The 21,561-nt window shown below is 38.6% G+C and overlaps 1 protein-coding gene across 7 annotated transcripts in view; it reads right to left on the minus strand.

Annotated features, from left to right (window-relative positions):
- The window catches only part of TADA2A (transcriptional adaptor 2A), a 55,869-nt gene that overhangs the window by 27,345 nt on the left and 6,963 nt on the right, over positions 1–21,561 (minus strand). For 5 of the 7 annotated variants that reach the window (XM_049859457.1, XM_049859460.1, XM_049859461.1 and 2 more), the window contains 6 exons: positions 16,600–16,706; positions 15,547–15,606; positions 9,395–9,486; positions 7,355–7,509; positions 5,706–5,794; positions 3,934–4,006 (listed from right to left, as the gene is read on the minus strand). In XM_049859457.1, coding sequence (XP_049715414.1) covers positions 3,934–4,006; positions 5,706–5,794; positions 7,355–7,509; positions 9,395–9,486; positions 15,547–15,606; positions 16,600–16,706 — 576 coding nt within the window. The remainder of the gene's footprint in view (positions 1–3,933; positions 4,007–5,705; positions 5,795–7,354; positions 7,510–9,394; positions 9,487–15,546; positions 15,607–16,599; positions 16,707–21,561) is intronic. The other 2 variants (XM_049859463.1, XM_049859462.1) reach the window with 2 other exon arrangements.

Consider the following 21,561-nt stretch of genomic DNA (forward strand, 5'->3'; position numbering starts at 1 on the left):
TCTATTCCCACTTTTGAGGAATGTGGTGACGCTATGTTGTTGTCAGGTGCCGTCAAGTCGGTTCTGATTCATAGCACCCCTGTGCACAACAGAACAAAACACTGTGGTGAGGCTATGGGAGGTAAAAAATGTGAAGCCTCACAAAAAAGAAATAGCAACACAAATTCAAAGTTATAAAGGCAGTAAGTATTGCACAGTATTAAGAGTGTAAACTGTGGAGATGACTCTGCCGCTTGCTGGCTATATGACCTCGGGCAAGTTACTTGACATTTCTATACTTCAATTTCTTCATCTTTAAAATGGAGATACCCACCTCATAGGGTTTTGTGAGGATTAAATGAGTTCAGCTATAGAAAAGACTTTGAATGGTACTGGCACACAGTAAGTGTTATAAGTATTAGCTATTATTATTCATGTTTTTTAAAAATGACCTATGCATAAAACAACCAAGTAACTATAAAGGAAAGGACACTACCAATAGGTGAGTGCCCACAGACATCAGGCTAGACCTCTGCTCTTGTTTTGTTGTTAGGTGCCTTCCAGCTGGTTCCAACTCACAGTGACCCTACATACAACAGAACGAAGTGCTGCGTCATCCTCACAATTGTTGCTATATGTGTTTGAGCCTATTGTTGCAGCCACTGTGTCAATCCACCTTGAAAGGGTCTTCCTTCCTTCTTCTTTTGATGCTTCTTGCTTCATTCAGTATTTTTGGACCTCTGCTCTATTAACTATTAAAGGATGAAAAACCAGATAGTAAGGGTCAAAGAAGTGAAATTAGAAAAAAAGGTGGGGGGCAGAGGGACTCTATGTCTGGTCAAAAAGTCTTACCGAACCTAGCTGTCTAAATAGAAGTAGAGTAAACTACTCCGATATGCAACCCTAAGAAGTGTTGAAAGCACAGACCCAACACATAGGAAGAAGTTCACAATGCCTCTTGCCCAGGTTATCGGTCAGACAGCAATGATTAAAAGATGCCCTACTCAGGGTTTCAGGATGCTGGAAAATTTAGCCAAGAGGGGTCCATAAAGCCATTTACAAGACATTTTTCCAAATGAAAGGAGATGTGGAGAGATGTCAGCAAGAAGGAAACTACATTAAACATCAGCACTGAGATCCCAGAACATACCATGAGACAGCAGAGTTCCAAATGATCTTTTCAGAAGAAGGGAAGTTACGAATCTTCTGTATCGCTCTCTATGTGAATCAGTAGTTTCTGTTTTCGCTATATGATCAGATGCCACTTAGATTCCTGAACTTCCTTATTGTCTTCCCAGATACTATTTCATCTGCAATGTCCTTTCTGGGCAGGATTGGAATGCAATTAATTATGCCTTCATTGTATCCCAGGCCTCTTGAATATGTCATTCAAACTAATTTCATTACACGAATTTTATGACTCAAAGGAAAATGTTTGGGTGAGAAAAGCACTTGGTGGCACCAGCTGATCTCTCAGGTGACCTGGGATTGAATACGAAATCCAGCCCAACGGTTTGCTTCCTCCAAGTAGTTACAAGTGAGAGAACACAGAAGGAACGTTGTTAAAGCTCAGTACTACAGAGTATAATGGCGTAATGGAATGCTTATAACAGCAATCGGAATTATGTATCATTGGTCATGGATGACATTCACATTCTCTGGCTAATTGAGGTTACCCCTTCTTTACTGGCAAGGGACACAAAGCAACCATGAGCAAGATTCTAACAACTTGCCCAAGACCACATAGCAACTCAGAAGCAAGCCTGAGGTAGCATCAGTGTTCCGATTTCCACAAAACCTCTGCCTTTCTCTTTTCCAGGTGTGTTCTTTCTCATTTCTTCCTGAGCCGCCTTCAGCTCTTAGTCCCTTTCACTGAGTATTCTGGGAGAGACGGGGAGCAATATGCCCCATGGACAGCCGGTCACACTGCAGGAAGAGTTATGAGACTCAGACCCACTAACACAGGATTCTTTTGTGACACCAGCAAGTCATCCCTTTGGTCTCCTGTACTGCCAAACCTCTTTAAAATGTTATCAATTTTCTAAAAAGTACCTATCTCAACATTTTACAGTTCACTACAGGTAGGGGAAGGGGGGAGGTGGGGATTATTATTTACTTTCTGTTGAAGCTACTTGTGTATACGGATTAATAACTAATGCTTGAGGTCTGGTTCAAATGAAAATTGGTGATTTACAAGATTGCAGAACTGAAAGAAGAAACAACACAAATAGCTAAAGTACGTGCTATAGACTTGAAAGGCCAACTAAAAAGACTGCTAGTCAATTGCTTCTGATTATTTTTTTGTCCCCACTCAATTACAGGAAGGACCACAAATGCACCATGAAAAAAATTACAAATCCTGATGGTACAAAGAATGGAGAGTAAAATTAAATACCAACCATTACTACAGCTGTCTTATTAATGTCAAGATATAAGAATGGAGATCTTGGGTTAGGGCCTAGAGAAGTGATTCAGCAAGTCCCTTACACAGTTGAGTCATTATTGGCATTAGACAATTTGACTTTGAAAAGTTCAGTATTTCTGAAGAATATCTAAAAGGATGGTACTTATGAAGCTGCCCTTTTTGCATGTGGAAAACTGGTGTTCTGGGTAAGGAAGATACAAGCCGGGATATGATACAATTTTAACTAAAGCTGGTGTGTACGAGGAGAAATACTGAATGGTAACCTGCACACTATCTTCAAGGGAATAACACGAGAGGTGAGAAAAGACAATAACATGAGTCACTGGGATTGAAGAGACTGACATGGAAAACTGAACAAACACAATGGATCTAGTGAATGCTAAAGTAGTTTGCTTTCAAGCTTTCCTCTTTTAGTTCAATCTGCGTCACTCTGACTTTCCATAAAAGTTGGGTGGGAGAAAAGAGGAGAAACGGAATTTTGTGTGTGGGGGTGGGGGTGGGGGTGGGGGTGGGGCTCAAGAAATATGTAGAGAAAAACTCTAAGATAAAATTTTTAGGAAGGTTTTTACTTGGTTCTAGATCTGGTGTAACAAATACCCAGGCAGCTTGTCTACGGAGAGACGAGCCATTTCCCTTCTAGTGACAGAGTACCAGTTAATACAAAATGAAACTTGATTTTCAATTCGACCCAGATTTTTACCTGCCTTTCCTGTCTTTTTTTTTTTTTTTTTCCTGTCTGGGATGTAGATTTACAAGAAATAATGAAGATGCTGCTTGGGGAATACAGGCTCCAAGAGAGCATTATCCATCTACTGTACCATGTTCAATTCTGGGCTGAGATGAGAGAAGACTGAGGAGTATTTTAAATGTGTAGTTCACTCAAAATGGACAGGGTGGGCGGGGGCAAAAAAGACTCAATGAAAGTCTAAGCACCCACTTTTAAGAGCCCTGTGACACTTACCACTGAAGTTTTAACAGAACAGGTGACACAAATGCTTAGAAGGCTAATCTAAGATGGGAATTCAGAAGTGTCATAAATTCAATAGCTCTAAGAAACAAGAAATTCTCATTGTTGGCCTAAAAACTTTTCAAATGAATGCCATTCTTGTTCACTGCTGTGGGAGATACGGGATAATAATTAAGTTACAAGTGAACACCTAGTACCAGTAGTTGCCACCAAAGTCCCCAGGTCTTCATGCTGATTCTCTTCTTTCTGAGGAGGCAGTGAAGGCCATTTAACCAACTACCTCAGTGTAGACGTAATCTCAGTTAAATGAAAGATCACACAGTCTGAGGGCTGGGGTATTCCCAACTACCATCGTATGTCAGCATTCTTACCATCACCACAATTAATCTTTCTCAATGTAGTTGAAATCCAGCAACAGGATAAGTTCAGCAATTTAACAGCTAGGTTTTGTATTCCTTGAGGGCAAAGGAGACATTTTATTCACCCTTATATCCCTAGCACCCAACACAGTATCTACCACATAGTTTGCACTCAATAAACATTTGCTAAAATAAAATGTTACCATGTAAAATGTCCGAGTCATCTTCAACAAAATCGATGTCTCTCAAGTCCCATTCTGCATAATTGTCAAACTCCTATTTGGGAAAAAAAATCCCCACCCCAAACCCATTAACTTGAATTAATAGCTTTACAGTAGTCATGACTTAGAAGCAAACAGAAAATACATAAGCAAGTATTTGTTTACAATAGTGAATGGCAAAAGGGGAAAATGCAGAACAGAATCACAAATTCTTATGGAATCCACTTTCTGGAGCCATAGAGGCTGGAGGAATCCCCAAATTTACTGCCCTGGGATAAGCTTTAAACCTTAAACCAAAATATTCCCCGACATCTTCGTAAAAACCAAACAATATAGCTTACATGACTAGTAAAGAATGTCTGCCTTGAACATTATACTTTTTTTAAGATCCATTTTTATGGGATCAAATTACAAACAGCTACTTGAAAGATTACTGGGTTTTTTACTTGAAAGATTACATAGGAACTTTAGGAGGCAGTGAGTTTATGTTAATCAGGGAGGAACAACTCAGAAAAGGAGGGCGAGAAAGATTGCACAACTGGAAGAATACAGTATCATTGAATTGTACAAGTGGCAACTGATGAATTGGTGTACGTTTTGCTGCATATATTCTCAACAACAACAAAAATAAATAAAATAAATTATTGAAAAAAATAGCGAATGCGGTAAAAGGTCAGGATGCTCCTACAAGTAATAGGAAGTCATGGGAAAAATCTGGAAGACTTTCAAGGCAGTAGGGACAGCAACAATCAGAATTTTGAGTTGAAGAATAAAGCCAAACCTATTCTTCTAAAAATTAAAAGTAGTCTGATCATTCCCGAGAAAACCTAACTTTGACGAGGCTTTCAAGTATTTGGGGGTAAGAAAAATGTCTGCATTAACTTATCTACCTTTTGAGTGCTCTATTTACTCAATAACATTGTTTATACTGTTCAACGGGTAGATTTGTTCATATTCTATTCAATGAATACAACCCGGGGGGTGGGCAGTGATGTCTATAGGGTAGCTCTGCAATATCACCTGCCATGAATAAAACGCTGACCTGGGTGTGGCTGGCAAAATTGTTTGTAGTTTATTAATAAATTCTCCAGTTACCTCCAGCAGCACTATAGTTGTGGATTAGACAATAAATCAAGAGACTTGTAAGTATATTCACACAGTTTTAATTCCATGGCTGGAGAAAAAACATATAGTTTTTATAAACATTCACTATTCCTTATATCTTTGTGGATGCCGTACAGGGGTCAGGAAACTGTGGCCCATGGGCCAAATACAACCCAGTGCTTGTTTCTAAAAATAAAGTTTTATTGGAAAACAGGCTCACTTGTTTGTTTACATATCACCTATGGCTGTTTTTGTAGCATAATGGCAAAGTTTAGTTGCAAAAGAGACTATATGGCCTGCAAAACTTAAAGTATTTACTATCTGGCCCTGTATAGAAAAAGTTTGCCAACCTCTGATACAATACAACAACCTGAAACCCCCTAGGTGTGGAATGAGAATCATACTGCAGAAATCCCATACCTACTGAAGAAGCGGGAGCCAACACTAATGCTACTTGAGAAACAGATGCTTGGTCTGAAGAACTTTTATTATTCCACACATAAAATGTTTACAAACAAGAAAAGGCACTGCCCTACAAATTACATTGCCTTGAAAATCTCTTTTTAGTGGTATGGAGCCTATGGGCAAGAGATATAAGCCTTGTTGGAAATAAATGTCTTGTGCCCGTGCTAAGAACAAGTTTCTCCTACCTCGATGAAGTCTGCTCGGGCTGGCATGTATCCTGCCATGTCCTGAGAAAGCAGGGAGTCAAAGGTAGGTCGGGGAGGGTCATCTGCAGCTGAAGAATTGAAAAGTTTTTCTTAGCTACTGAATATTAGTATGAAAAAGTGACACAGAGATAGCCTTCATCCACACCCTGAAGTACTTTTGTTTGGAGTCAGAATGTTTCCAAGAGAATTAATAAAATTCAAAAGGTTTTTATAAAGGGAAAAGTGAAAAGAGATAGTAAGGTATAATGGAAATACAGACTGATTTCTTAAAAAGGAAAATAAGACTTACGGAATCCTCTAAATACATATGGGGGCCTTAACTCTGATTTCTGCTTTCTTAACATGAAAGAAAGGAGCCCTGGTAGTGCAACAGTTAAGCACTCAGCTGCTAATGGAAAGGCTAGCAATTTGAACAAATCAAGTAGCTCCATGGGCAAAAGACGTGTCGATCTGTTTAGTAAAAATTACAGTCAAGAAAATCCTATAGGGCAGTTCTACTCTGTCACATGGGGTCATTATGAGTCAGAATCAGCTTGACAGCACCCAACAATAACAACAACATGAAAGGAAGCCAAGGACCTTTTCTTTTAATATTATAGAACCAAACTATTTACTACCCTGTCTACTTCAGCTCTTTTACCCCCGTAGGAACAATTTCAGTTTACAAATCTTATCCAACGGAAAGGCAACAACAAAAAAAAAAGAGTCCCAAGTTTAGCATCCACTAGTCCCCTCACCTTGGGCAAATTATTTAACCTTCTGAACCTCAGTTTCCTCATGGATAAAATGAGGAGAACACTTGCTCTGCCCGTCTCACTGGATTGCTCTGAGGACCAAAGGGTCTAATGGGTGTGGGAAAAAAGTACAGACCAACACCCAAAGTGCTATGCAAATAAGGGGTCTCATGAGACTCCAAGTTAGACAGCTATAAAACTATTTCTAGTAACTATGAGGAAAGGGAGAAGGGAAGAGAAAACATTCACATCTCGTTACTTATGCTCTGGGAGCCACTCAGGAAAGATGTCCATTTATAATTCATCATGTTTTTTATTGTGTTTTATTAAAAGTTCCATGGATCCCTCAGCTACATGACATTAGGCAAAAAAAAAGTTCGCCATCACTGCCACAACCAAATGAACAACAATAAGAGACTGCTTCTTGGACTTAACAGTGGGGTGATTAATAATAATTAATCAAATGCGGTGTGATTAATAATAATTAATCAAATACTGGGTTCTCTTAAGTAACTAATATCTATGATCACTAACTCTCTGAAGGAATTGCAAAAAGACTCATACTTACAACAGCATGAGAAGGTCGGCCCTTTCTGGACATCTTCACTTGCAGAAGCAAGCGTTAAAGTTAACTGATATGCTTAAGGGACTCAGAGTGGGTACAGCTACAAACTGGCTCCAGGCACCCTTTATCCAGTATAGATCTCTGATCCCTGGGATACATTCCCACCCTGCCATGTTATGGACCTGACACTCAACAACTGTCATGCCAACTTCTCCTATCTTCCACTAGCTTTTTAGCTGTCTAAGACATCAAACCACTATTTATCTACTACGGAAACAGGGCCTAAGGATGAACTAAGTATCCCAAACCAAAATAAAGGAGGCTCTTACAGTGAAATGGAATGGCTGTGTCAGCAGTTTTTGCCTCTGCTTGCTTCAGGTTCAGCAAGGTAGAAGCAAACAAGGGGTTATTGATGAAATGCTTCATATAGTGCTTTTCACACTCCTCCTTGGTCTTGGTACACATCTGATTGGCTACATCTTGCCTAGAGAAGGAATGGGAAAAAGAAAGAAGGAAACAGAGCTTTCATTTATGCGTAATGCTAAAAGCAAGGTTTGTTCTTTCCATGTAACATCTGGAGTTTGATACCTCCAGAATGATATCAAGAAGGTATCAGTAAAACAATGAGACAAATATAAGCCTAGTGTAAGTATAATCTGACATTCCAAATCTTGTTATTCTAAGATATAGAAATTATATCTAAAAAGTTCTCTATTCAACCAAAAGAAAGAAAAATCACTAAAAAATTTTAAATTTCTCTGTGAGCTAGTCTATAAGGAAAGAATTGCTATAAATATTTAAACCACTTCAGAAATTAAAAATACACATATAGTTTTATATTTGCAGTGTTTTATAGTTTACAAAACATTTCACATGAACAAACATTTCTTTACTACAGCTTCCAGTATTGCCAGACTCTGAACTAGAAACCTTCACAACATAAATTTAAGTTAATCCTAGTATTAACTCTGTGGTGTGGATATTATTACTCTCTCAATTTAGCAGCAAAAATGATGCCCCAAAAAGTTAAGAAACTTGTTCTAGAATACAAAGGTAGTAAGTGACAAAGTCAGAATTTATACTCAAGATCCCTGACTCCTAGCCCAGATGATGAAGAGGTAGAGATCATATCTCTCAAGGTCCCTGCCTCAGCCTCTCTCTTCCACAGTATTCTACTTATCTTTCTCCTAAGGTGTAACTATGCTCTGCTTTGTTTACTTCAACCATTTGTATATATATTTTGATTCCCCTAATAGACTATAAACTTCTTGAGAGCTGGATCCATGTCTTAATTCTTAGCTATAGCCCCCCTCACTACCCCGCTTAGTGCCTTACCCAATTTGAGTAGAGAGGCAATAAATAGTCTTTTATGCAGTTGACTATGAGGAAAGAGGGGCAGGGAGGACTAGCCCATTTTGGAGAGTTAGAAAGAATGTGAAGCAAAAAATAAAAACCAGGCCAAAGATAACTAGCAAGCTCTTCATTTTTTCTACTTTCTCTGGTATTTTCCGTAGTACACAATATTTTACGTTTAATAAATGCTAAATGAATGAATACAAGCAAAACGTGAATGGAACTCAGGTCTTCTTCAGGGCCCTCAGCATAAGAGAAATAACATAATATATTCTGATTAATATAAGGAAAAATTACATACACTAGGAAATCAGGACAGGGAGGATCTAGTTAAGAGCCCTTCAGTAATAAGCTATGTGATCATAACAAACAATTTTAACTCCCTAAGCTTCAGATTGTTCATGAACAAAATATATTCACGAATGCTTCCACTATCTAGTTAGGTATTAGTGTGAAATGAAATCATCAGTGTGGAATTGTTTCCAAATGGTAAAAATGGTATTTTTAAGTGGTGTTGCCTCCTAGGGCAATAGCTTTGAGAACTGGTCAATTTGCCAACCTTGGACTCAGGCAGGTGTTTGAAAGTTAATGACAAAAAATGCTAATAGGAAATCTATGAAACTTAAATCTCAGGTAAGATTCTACCTCAAGTCTGACTCTTAAATGATTAGAGCATCTACAGCCAATAAAAAATCATATAAAAGCACATTTGATAAGTCTAAACTTCCCCTATATTCAGAAAGGAACACTCAGCCTTTCCGATGTTGATACACCCAGAGTGACCTTTTAGAGATGCTCAGTCATAGACCACTAGGCATCCCACATCCCTGTGGGGCACTGCAGCCCTAGAAAAGAATGTGCACAGGCGAAGAGGACTTGCTTTAAATCATGGATCAGTAAGAAAGAAACATATGGCTCCCAAATTCCTCTCTTCAAGGCTCTTCCCTTTACCCTTCAACAGGGGCTTCCTTCTTGAGCCCACTAGCGCAGAATAACCCTAAGCACCAAGCTCTCACCAATTTCCAAAGCCACAGTCCATGACAGCTTCTAAAAGGGCCATTTCTTCTTGAGCAGTCCAGCTGGGATCAAGAACAGGAAAATCTGAGGTCTAAGGAGAAAAAAGTTTTGCCTAAGAACAGAGAAAGAAATGGAACCGAGGAACCCAACTGTAGTACTAGTTTATTTTTTAATGACTGTCTTTCTTGTTGTGTTGAGAGGTACCTAACGTACATCCTTACTAGCTGTCTACCTTCTGCATCCCTATTTTCACCATTAGCTGCAAGGGTCTCCAATAAATACTATCACTCCTAAACGCCATGCATCTCATGAAGAAATATTATTTTTTTTAACTTAGTACAAAGATAAATATTACAGCATGTTCCCATTTAGCTAAGAGGGAAAAGCAAATAGGAGTGTGTGTGTATGTTTATATCTTCTCTAATGGAAGAAAACATTATACACCTAAAAAAAAAACCAGTTGCTTATAGGGATGTGAGGGAATGGTGAAAAAGACAAGGATAGAAGCTAGATCTTTCTGAACATTCCTCATTTTATAGATTTGACTTAGAAAACATATAAGTATTGTACATAATTATAAAGTAACATAAAATTTTAAAAACACAATCCCTAAGAATCAAAAGCAAAATGTAACAAATAAACCTGTGAATCAATATGAAGGCAAAATCACACAGAAAGGAACTATTTCAAGTTACTTTAAGACACATTAATTTGACTATATATCCCTAGTAGAATATACCTTGTGAACAAAAAAGAACTGACCCCCCCCCCCAAAAAAAACCAAAAAACTGTTTTCAGTAGTGTTGGTGTGGTCATTCTGAGATTATTGTATCTGAACATGTTAAAGCAAACAAGTGATTATGTTGTCATCATTGCTAAGTGGGATTTTAGTTCGAAAAAAGATACAGGTGTAAGAGTTGTAAGATTATTAAACAAAACTTATAGTTCTGTATTTGAATTGAAAGTACTAGTATGAACTCATGATGCATTTTATCTTAACAAAAAAATTTCTCACCCTAACCACTGAAAATGTCCAGAAACAATTCTAGAAACAATGACTAACCCAGTAGCAATGAGTACTTCTAGTGCCCAGTTCACAGTCTCTGAGTACCATTTTCTACTAAGAGGAACCAGGGCCCCTTAAAGAAAAGGTTGATTCCAGGTCAGGGTCAGGAAAACAAAACAAGTCTGAAGCATCTTGTATAGCAGAAAGCAAATAATACAAGGGTCATGTCAAAAGGAGGCAGGAGCCAACTTATAGAAGATTCCTACTAAGCAAAAACGGAACATCTGCAGCCCACAATGATTAATAGATTTAAGCAATGATCATAAATGAGTATAGCAAACCTGAATGTAACCTCTAAATGTAACCAATTTTCAGGAAACACAGAAGACAGAGGAACATAATCAGCAAAATCTGAACTGTAGTCACAGCTGTAAGATAAACAATCCGGCTTCTTAAAAGCCAAATAAACTATAAGAAACGAAAGACACAGACAGAGACAGAGATGGAGGGAGAACACAGAATATATTTAAGAGGCAACTAAGTGCAATGTACAGACCTTATTTCTATCCTAATTAGAACTGCAAAAAGGAAAAAAATATATATATTTATGATACCACTATATACCCACTACCAAAACCAAACCCAGTGCCACTGAGTCGATTCCGACTCACAGCGACCCTATGGGACACGGTAGAACTGCCCATAGAGTTTCCGAGGAGCGCCTGGCAGATTTGAACTGCCGACTCTTCGGTTAGCAGCCATAGCACTTAACCACTACAGCACCAGGGTTTCCACATACCCACTAGAATAGCTAAAATGAATGAGACCAACAATACCAAATGTTGGTTAAGAATATAAAGAAGTTTGTAGAACTCTCAAACATCGCTGGTAGAAGTGCAAAACGATACAACCACTTTGGGAAACTTTTTAACAATTCCTTACAGTTAAGCAATCATTTACTCTGAACCCAGCAATTCCACTCTTAGGTATTTTTCTGAGAAAAATGAAGATATATCCACAAAAAGCCTATACAAAAAAAGTTCATAGCATTTTTATTCATAATTGCTAAAACCTGGGCAAGCCCAGATGTCAGTTAGTAGTCCAGCACTTAACTATTTGTGCCACCCAGGGCCATGTACTATACAACCATAAATATGACAACTCACATACTAGTTGAAGAGCCCATGTTATTCCCCAAATTATATTTTAGAACATTAAATAATCATTAAATCATTAGCCCTCATCAACTTTACTGTGAAATAAACAAGAACTTTCTACACCTCCACCCCCTCCCCCAAAAAAGGCATAAGGCAGTTTTTTAAAAAGGTGAATCAATGTTCTTCAACTCCTGGACCAAACTCCTGCCCTACTGAATCAGAATCTCTAAGAGCAGGGCTTAGGAATCTACATTTTAACGCGCCCCCAGGTGATTCTTACGCACTAAAGCTTAAGAACCACTGGTATAGAGGGTGTGGCAGAAGGAGCTGCCTTGACTTGTTCAAGGTTCTAAGAATTAAACAAGACAAAAATAGGCATAGGACTCAGAAATCTTGATTAATGCACCACCCACCACAGCATGAGTAACTCCCAAAAATATAGCACTGTGAGATGACAAAAGTACTAAAAACCGTTTAAAGTTATCTGAGGCTTCATATGCAAAAACTCAAGCTTTTAGTGCCTTCATGTACAGAAAGACAAACTTGGTCATCACTCTAGAAGGAAAGATTCACTGGGAATAGATAAGACAGGCAAAAAAAAAAAAAAAGCGAAGGAGTATAATTAACCCTCAAAAGCTCCCCAAAGTATAGAATTCTAAAATGTGTTTGTTTGAGTGTTGGATATGTGAGAAAAGGATGATGTACTCAGAAGAATTACGTGGACCTGGAGGGAAACTTAGTCAGTGCCTTCAGCACTATGCAGAAGACATGGTGCTCAGAATAGCTAAAGAGAGCTCATGGTCAGCTTTCTTACAGTGGATAAGCGTGACTCAACAACCTACCCAAGCTATATTAAATTACCCCTTGAAGGATTATTTTCACAATGAAAATGAATAAATTTGCCTCATGGTTCTAGGCATTCTTCTGTGAAATGGGATGACTAAATTAGCTTTCTAAAGATCTAATAACCTTGGTGAAATGAACTTAAAGCCTACTTTGACCATACTACCCCAACTCTTCACTGATTTTACAATTGATAAAAAGAAAAAAGAATTATATTAGGTCTTGTAATTAGTGAAGTTTACTAATTAAAAGATGCAAGGTGTCTAGAGGTATGGGAAGGCTAGCCAGCTGGCTGCCAAGAACTCTACTATACAACATTTCTTTAATTCATTATGGTCCAAGATTTGACTCTCAGCACTACACGCCTAGAAACCCACCTTAACAAGACTTCAAAAATGATCACATTCAGAGATGCTGAGCAGCCCTTTCTAAAAGGATTTTTAAGAAACTGAAGTAGATACATTGCTGTGGTAGCCAGAATTCCTGGCTATTCAATCAAACACTAACTAGATACTGCTGTAAAGGGACTCTGCCGATGGAATCAAAGTTACTAAACAAGTGATCTTAAAATAGGGAGAGTATAATGGATCATCCAGGTGGGTCCAATGTAATCACAGGAGCCTTTCAAAGTAAAAGAGAACAGCAGAAGAGTCAGGTTCAGCAGAAGAAGAGGCAGGAGATTGTGTGTGTGAGGAGGATTTCCCGTTGTTGCTTGCTTTGAAGATGGGGAAAGGGACAGAGGAGTCAGGGAATGTGGGCGGCCTCTGGAATGTGACAACGACTCCCAGCCGACAGCCAGTGAGGAAACAGACTTCAGTCCAACAACTGCATGGAACTGAATTCTGCCAAAAACCTGAATGAGCCTGAAAGTAGATTCTCCCCAGTGCCTCCAGATAAGAGCCTAAGGCCTGCCAACACCTTGATTTCAGCCTTGTGGGACCTAGAGCAAACCAGCCAGGCCTACCAATCTTCTACAGAACTGTGAGATACAAATGTGTTTTAAGCCACTTAATTTTTTTTTTATTATGCTTTAATTGAAAGTTTACAAATCAGGTCAGTCCCTCATACATAAGTTTATATACACCTTGCTATATGCTCCTAGTTGCTCTTCCCCTAATGAGAGAGCACATTCCTTCTCTCCACCCTGTAGTTCCGTGCCCATTCAGCCAGCTTCTGTCCCCCTCTGCCTTCTCATTTCTCCTCCAGACAAGAGCTGCCCACATAGTCTCATGTGTCTACTTGATCTAAGAACCTCAATCCTCACTAGAATCACTTTCTATCTTATAGTCCAGGCCAAACCCTGTCTGAAGAGTTGGCTTTGGGGATGGTTCCTGTCTTGGACTAACAGAAGGTCTGGGGACCATGACCTCTGGGGTCCCTCTAGTCTCAGTCTGGTCTTTTTATGAGAATCTGGGGTCTGCAACCCACTGCTCTCCCGCTCCTTCAGGGATTCTCTGTTGTGTTCTCTGTCAGGGAAGTCACTGGGTGCAGCCGGGCACCATCTAGCTCTTCTGCTCTCAGGCTGACGTAGTCCCTGATTTATGTGGCCCTTTCTGTCTCTTGGCTCATAATTACCTTGTGTCTTTGGTATTTTTCATTTTCCTTTGCTCTAGGTGGGTTGAGACCAATTGATGCATCTTAGATGGCTGCTTGCTAGCGTTTAAGACTCCAGACGCCACGCTCCAAAGTGGGATGCAGAATGCTTTCTTAATAGGTTTTATTGTCCCAATTGACCTAGATGTCCCCTGAAACCATGGTCCCCAAACTCCCGCCCCTGCTACACTGGACTTCGAAGTGTTTGGCTTATTCAGGAAACTTCTTTGCTTTTGGTTTAGTCCAGTTATGCTGACCTGTCCTGTACTGTATGTTGTCTTTTCCTTCACCTAAAATAGTTCTTGCCTACTATCTAATTAGTGAATACCCCCCTCCCTTCCTCCCTCCCCACTCTTGTAACCATCAAAGAATATTTTCTTCTCTGTTTAAACTACTTCTTGAGTTCTTATAACGGTGGTCTCGTGTTTCTTCTTCTACAACTAATTTCACTCAGCATAACATCTTCCAGGTTCCTCTATGTTACAAATGTTTCACAGATTCATCATTGTTCTTTATCGATGCATAGTATTCCACTTTGTGAATATACCATAATTTATTTATCCATTCATTTGTTGATGGGCACCTTGGTTGCTTCCACTTTTTGCTATTGTAAACAGTGCTGCAGTGGACCCATTGTGCATGTATCTGTTTGTGTAAATTAAGCCACTTAATTTTTGGTAATTTGGTATAGCAGTAGCAATAGAAAACTACCACAGCACCAAATGATTAATCTATAATGTGAGATTATTATTGTCAAGCAGATACCTGCCAGCAGACTTTTCTGTAAGAAAAACTGTGGGAAATCAAATGTCAGAAAACTGCTTGGTGAACTAGGAGGTTTAGCTATATGCTTAATACGCTCTGATAACTGACAAAACTATCTCAATAAAGGTATATATATCTTCAAGCAGATGAGATACTCACTTTGGCTTATAACTGTACCCACTCCCCAAGCCAGAGCTCAGAAGGAATACTACCAACACCTGCCTCTCAGCTTTTTTTTTTATAAAGGTGGCAACACAATCACTCAAATTACAGCCAAGTCTTATTGTGGACTAAAAATCAGTCTGCTTTGTAAAAGTGATTTTATGTACTAATTATCTCATTTGCTATGTGTTCATTTTATAGTTTAACTCTCAAGAGGTAACTAATTTCCCAAGGCAGGGGGATGGACTAGACATAAGCTTCACCACACTGCTCATATGAACAACATACAAATACTATGAGCCAAAACAGAGTAACAATATATTTGCTGTATGTGTATCAACAAGCCTAAAAAGTAGCATACCCTCTTCATATCAGTAAATGTCAAAAAGTATTTCATATAAATTACTTCAAAATTTTAAACAAAAATCTGAGTATATATAAAACTATTTTTGGACTTAAATACATGAGTAGAGCCACAAAACTCTAAAAAAAAAAAAAAACTGCTTGGGTAATGACAACCAAATTCAGAAGAGGAAAAAAAAAGATACTTAGAGATGGAACAAAGATACATTCCCAGTACAGTAACTGAAAAATGAATGGAAATTCCATGCAACTTCATCATTACCATTATTTCATAAGTATGATCACTTTGATGTTTCTTGTACTCAAATCCTCGAGTAAAACACTGCAAAACAAAAAGGAAATTAAGTTACCAATAGGCTACTTTTTGAAATGCTTTCTAACAGGATAGATGATTTCTGGGTGTTCTACTCTGGTGATGAGGAATTCATTTAATCTTGTCTACAGCTGCAACAGGATACTATATTCATGACTGCAGCTTTTTAGTGGCCCTCAAAGAGAAAAAAGCAACATGAAAAAAAAAAAAACTTTTTCTAGGACAACTCCTCCTTTGACAAGAGCAGGAGCCCTGGAATTAGACTGCCTACATTTGAATCCCTATTCTATACTTGCCCTACCTCAGCAATTCTAAGGCATGCTTTATTTTCGTATTTTAAAACTTTGAAATCAGGATTCGTCTTACAATTGAGGCACATTATCATTTCCCTCAGCCACTTTTACACATTTTAAAGTTTCTGAAATAATCAATGGCATCTTGGATCTGATGGAATATAGTATTTGTTGCTTGATCTTGGGCAAGTGACTCAACCTCTCCTTGCCGGAGTTTCTTCATCTATAAAATTGAGATAATAATATTTACCTCATAGGGTTTGTAGTGAGGATCATAACCGTTAATTCATGTAAAATACAGAGAATAGTGCCTGGCACAGAGTAAGCACTTATAATTAGCATTATCATATCCACAACATGGTTTGTTCCCTTGTTTGTCACCTGCCCAGATATCACTCTTTGGGACAATAAAGAGTGACACAGATGCTATCAGGAGAAACAGTCCTTCAGCTGTTTCCTGCAGTCACAATACTTTAGACCCACTGGCAAAAAAAAGTGTTAAGCACTAAATTGATAGACAGATGTGGACTATTCAACATTTTGTCTCATCCACCTGCTCTGTTCTCTAACTTGTCACTGGTAAACCATGTGGTGGAGGGTTGACTGGAAGGAACAGACTTAATAAGGTATGGCTCTCCTGAGCAATCAATAATAATCTCTGAATTTACTATATCCATAAAACTAGGCAAGCCTCTCCTTAGTGAGTTACCTGCAAGCAGAGAAAAAAAGGAGGTGGCCCACATTCAGCACACTTGATATAAGGCTCCATGAGGTAGGAGGAGCAGCCTCGGCAAGGTGGCTTATCAGAGGGATCATCTAGAGCAAAGGAAAAACAAATATACTAGCTTCAAAACATGGTATGATCATTTTAAGTGCAAGAAGGTGAAAATCTGCAAACTACACAGGTAGTGAGTTCTGCTGAAAAGCTCATGGAGACAAGGTGACCTCAATCCAAGTAAGAAAAAAACAAATGCTACTTTTTACTTCAGGGCAATTTTGTGCCTTCCTACAGTCAAGTAGACTACTTTAAACAGCGTTTAAGTTAGAATGGCCCCTGCAGAAATTTACAAACACAATCTTTAACTAGAACTGTCATGATGCCAGCAACTTATTTTTCAATGGTTCAGGTCAGAGGGAAAAAAAGGATACACACCTACACAACACACAGACAGATAAAGCAAATCTGACAAAACGCTAGCAATCGTTGAATCTAGGAGAGGGCATCCAAGTAATCAGTACACTGTCTTGGAATATATCAGTTTATATTTTATATCTGAGTTGGGATTTACACTCAGCAAAGTCTCTCCCTCCCTTTTTTCCATGCTAAACACAGAACATAGTAGACCTTCCTCCGGTTTCCAATGACAGTATTATGTCTCTAAAATAGTAAGGCAAGGAGTACAATCCAAACTCTCTAAAGCCAAAAGATGCAGATATGTGCGTCCCTGGTGCCCCAAACTCTGCTTCTCTGGTGGAATCAGGGCAATTTAGTAAATCATTCTCTGTGATCAATGGCAGGCGTCTAAGAAAACAAAGGCTTTGAAGGTAGATAAAGGGATTTTATTTGTTCAGCCTGAGGCAACAGTTCTCACATTCTGTAACAGCATTTTCCTCCCTAAAGTTCAAGAAACACTCTTCAAGGCATCTTTTTCTCCTCAAGTGGGGAGTACTATTTTTTGTTGCTTCTAAATGAAGACCTGGAGGAAACTGACAGGGGTGAGAAATGTATGTACTACTCCTGGCAGTAGCTGCCCACTTCTCTCATTTTAAATTGTGACACAGAAGAATGAAAATTATTTAATATTTAATCGCTAGACGCCAATTTTTACCAAATTACCCTCTTCCTGTTATTTCACTGACTTAAGTTTGCTTTTCTTTCCTCAAACTTCTCAAAAACAGCATCAGCCACAAATCAGAGTCTTTTTTTTAAATTAAGGTAAAATCCACAAAACATAAAATTAATCATTCTAAAGTACACAACTCAGTGGTATTTAGGACATTTACAGTGTTGTGCAACCATCACCTCTGTTTAGTTCCAAAACATTTCCATCACCCCCAAGACACTGCACCTATTAAGCAGTCACTATCCACTATGCCCTCCTTCAGCCTCTGGCAAACCACCAATCTGCTTTCTGTCTCTATGGGTTAACTATTCTGGATAGTTCATATAAATGAAATAATACAGTACATGACCATTTATATCTGACTTCTTTCACTTAGCTTAATGTTCTCCAGATTCATCAACATTGTAGCATGTATCAGTTTTTCATTCCTTTTTATGGCTGAATAATATTCTACTACACGAACACACCACATTTTAGTAAAGAGCTTTTAACCTCTCAGGTCCAAAAGCAATTATTTTATAAAAGCAGCCCATATTTATAGTTGCTAAAATTTTAGACATAAAGGTATAAAGTATAAATTGTCCATAACCCACTACCCTGAAATGTTCACCGTTAACGTTTTGATATTCTTACAGCCCCTCTTCTGTGCGTGTGCTTGCGTATTAAACAAAAGTGGGGTATTATATATGTTTTGTAAGGACCTCTGGTGGTGCAATGGTTAAACACTCAGCTGCTAACTGAAAGGTCAGCAGTTCAAACCCACCAGCCACTCTGTGGGAGAAAAGACCTGGTGATCTGCTCCTAGGAAACCCTACTGGGCAGTTCTATTCTGTCATATAGGGTTGCTATGAGTAGGAATCACGTGTTTTGTAGCCCGTTTTTTTCATGTGACGATATATTGTGGTCATCTTTTCATGACAGTACAGATCTTGTTCATTCTTTTTAATGGATGAGTAGTATTACATGGCTAGCTAGCTCTGATGGTACAATGGTTAAGAGCTCAGCTGCTAACTAAAAGGTCAGCAGTTCGAATCCACCACCTGTTCCTCAGATACCCTATGGGACAGTTCTCTGTCCTACAGGTTGCTATGAGTTGGAATCGACTCAACAGCAATGGGTTTGGTTTAGTTTGGTATCAATTATCTAACCTGGTGGTTCTCAACAGAGGTGGTACTGCCCCCTAGGAAGGCATTTTTGGAAATGCGAGGTGCTTTTTAGCTGCTACAATGATTGAGAAGAGCTACCTGGCATTTAGCAGGCAGCGACCAGGTAGGCTAGAAACCTTGCAATGCTCAAGACAGTCCTATAAAACAGAGTTGGTCCGCGTCCTGCACAACTTTCATTATGTTCCACTAGATATTCAAGTAGGTGAAAAACCTGTTCATAATTACATGAGCCTAGAACCTAACTACAATAGAATGTAAAATATTTTTGACAGTTTTACTATAAATAGACTCTTCTAGGAAGGCAATTGGATGTATAACAATTCTAGAGGAGACTGTATGGTTTTTTTTCAGAACTTTACCAGGAGTTACCCAAACTTGTGGTATTCCTGAGTCACTAATACAACACATCCGAATCATTCTGCATTTGTTCTGTAAGACTCAAACAGTGATTGGACAAATGGGTGCAAGCATCTGACTACTTAAGTCATTATGTCTTCTACTGTAGCCACGCCTAATATATTGAAATACATGTTATTTGATTATAAATCGCATTATTTTATTAGAAGTTACGTCCTGTTTACTTCTGCTTTGTATCATAGTCAGAGCATGTTTATGTTTTTGAAATCACACACACAGTTTTACATATTATTACATATTCGTATATTAACTGTATGTTATATTATCTATATATCTCATTACACAATATTAAAAGTCTTTAAAAATATTATAAAAAGAAATTACTGGTTCTGATAAGATTGAGAACTAATCTAACCAGTCCCCCACTGGTGGACATTATGTTGTTTCTGATTTTAAAGAACGCTAGAGACAACATTCTTGGTCGTACAACATTTCGTATTTGTTCTTCAGGATATATATTTTCCTGGAAACAGAATCGTCGAGCATACAGGAGGTTTTCTGAGGTTTTTGATACACACTCCCCTTCAAAAAAGTATTCCAGAACTTCTCCATCACCTAGGAGTATGGAAAGGCTTTTTCTTTTTTTTTTTTTACCCATCATTCAAAATCCAGATACAATAAAATATTAATAAATTTGACTACATTAACAAAAACAAAACAAATAAAAAACCCTGTCTTGGCCAAAAAACACCATGTTGTTGTTGTTAGGTGCCATTCAATCAATTCCGACTCATAGCAACCCTATGTACAACAGAATGAAACACTGCCTGGTCCTGCACCATCCTCACAATTATTGCTATGTTTGAGCCCAGTATTGTAGCCACTGTGTCAATCCATCTCGTTGAGGGTCTACCTCTTTTTTTGCTGACCCTCTACTTTACCAAGCATGATGTCCTTCTCTGGGGACTGGACCCTCCTGATAAGACATCCAAAGTACATGGGAGAAAGTCTTGCCATCCTCCCTTCTAAGGAGCATTCTGGTTATACTTCTTACAAGAAAAATGTGTTCATTCTTCTGGCAGTCCATGGTATATTCAATATTCTTCGCCAACACCATCATTCAAAGACATCAGTTCTTCTTCAGTCTTCCCTAATCACTGTACAGCTTTCACATACATATGAGGTGGCTGAAAATACCATGGTTTGGGTCAGGTGCACCTTAGTCCTCAAAGTGACATCTTTGCTTTTTAACACTTTAAAGAGGTCTTTTGCAGCAGATTTGCCCAATGCAAGACATCGTTTGATTTCCTGACTGCTACTTCCAAAGACATTGATTGTGGATCCAAGTAAAATGACACCCTTGACAATTTCCAATATTTTCTCCATTTATCACCTTTTACTTAACAGGTCCAGTAGTGAGGACTTTTGTTCTCCTTATGTTGAGGTATAATCCATACTGAAGGTTGTAGTCTTTGATCTTCATCAATAAGTACTTCAAGTCCTCTTCACTTTCAGCAAGCAAGGCTGTGTCATCTGTATATTGCAGGTGGTTAACGGGTCTTCCTACAATCCTGATGCCTTGTTCTTCTTCATACAGTTCAGCTTCTCGGATTATCTGCTCAGCATACAGATTCAGTAAGTGTGGCTAAACGTACAACCCTGATGCACACCTTTTCAGATTTTAACCTATGCAGTATCCCCTCGTTCTGTTCGAGAGACTGCCTCTTGGTTTATATACAGGTTCCACACGAGCAAAATTAAGGGTTCTGGAATTCCCGTTCTTCACATTGTTATCCATAATCTGTACGATCCACATAGTCGAATGCCTCTGCATAGTCAATGGACACAGGTAAACATCTTTCTGGTATTCTCTGCTTTCAGCCAAGATCCATCTGACATCAGCAATAATATCCCTTGTTCCATGTCCTCTTCTGAATCTGGCTTCAATTTCTGGCAGTTCCCTGTCAATGTACTGCTACAATTGTTTTTGAATTATCTTCAGCAAAATTTTACTTGTGTCTGATGTTAATGACATTGTTCAATAATTTCCACATTCTGCTGGGTTAGCTTTCTTTGGAACCGGCACAAATATGGATCTCTTCCAATCAGCTGACCAGGTAGCTGTCTTCCAACATTACCTCCTGAAACGGCTGAACATCAACCAATTCTTTTTGGTACAGTGACTATGTACTCCTTCCATCTTCTTTTGATGCTTCCTGCGTCATTCAATAACTTGCCCACAGACTCCTTCAATATTGCAACTTGAGGCCTGAATTTTTTCTTTAGCTGGGGAAATGCCAAACA

Source organism: Elephas maximus, chromosome 19 (assembly GCF_024166365.1).
Source record: "Elephas maximus indicus isolate mEleMax1 chromosome 19, mEleMax1 primary haplotype, whole genome shotgun sequence".
In the NCBI taxonomy this organism is placed as follows: domain Eukaryota; kingdom Metazoa; phylum Chordata; class Mammalia; order Proboscidea; family Elephantidae; genus Elephas; species Elephas maximus.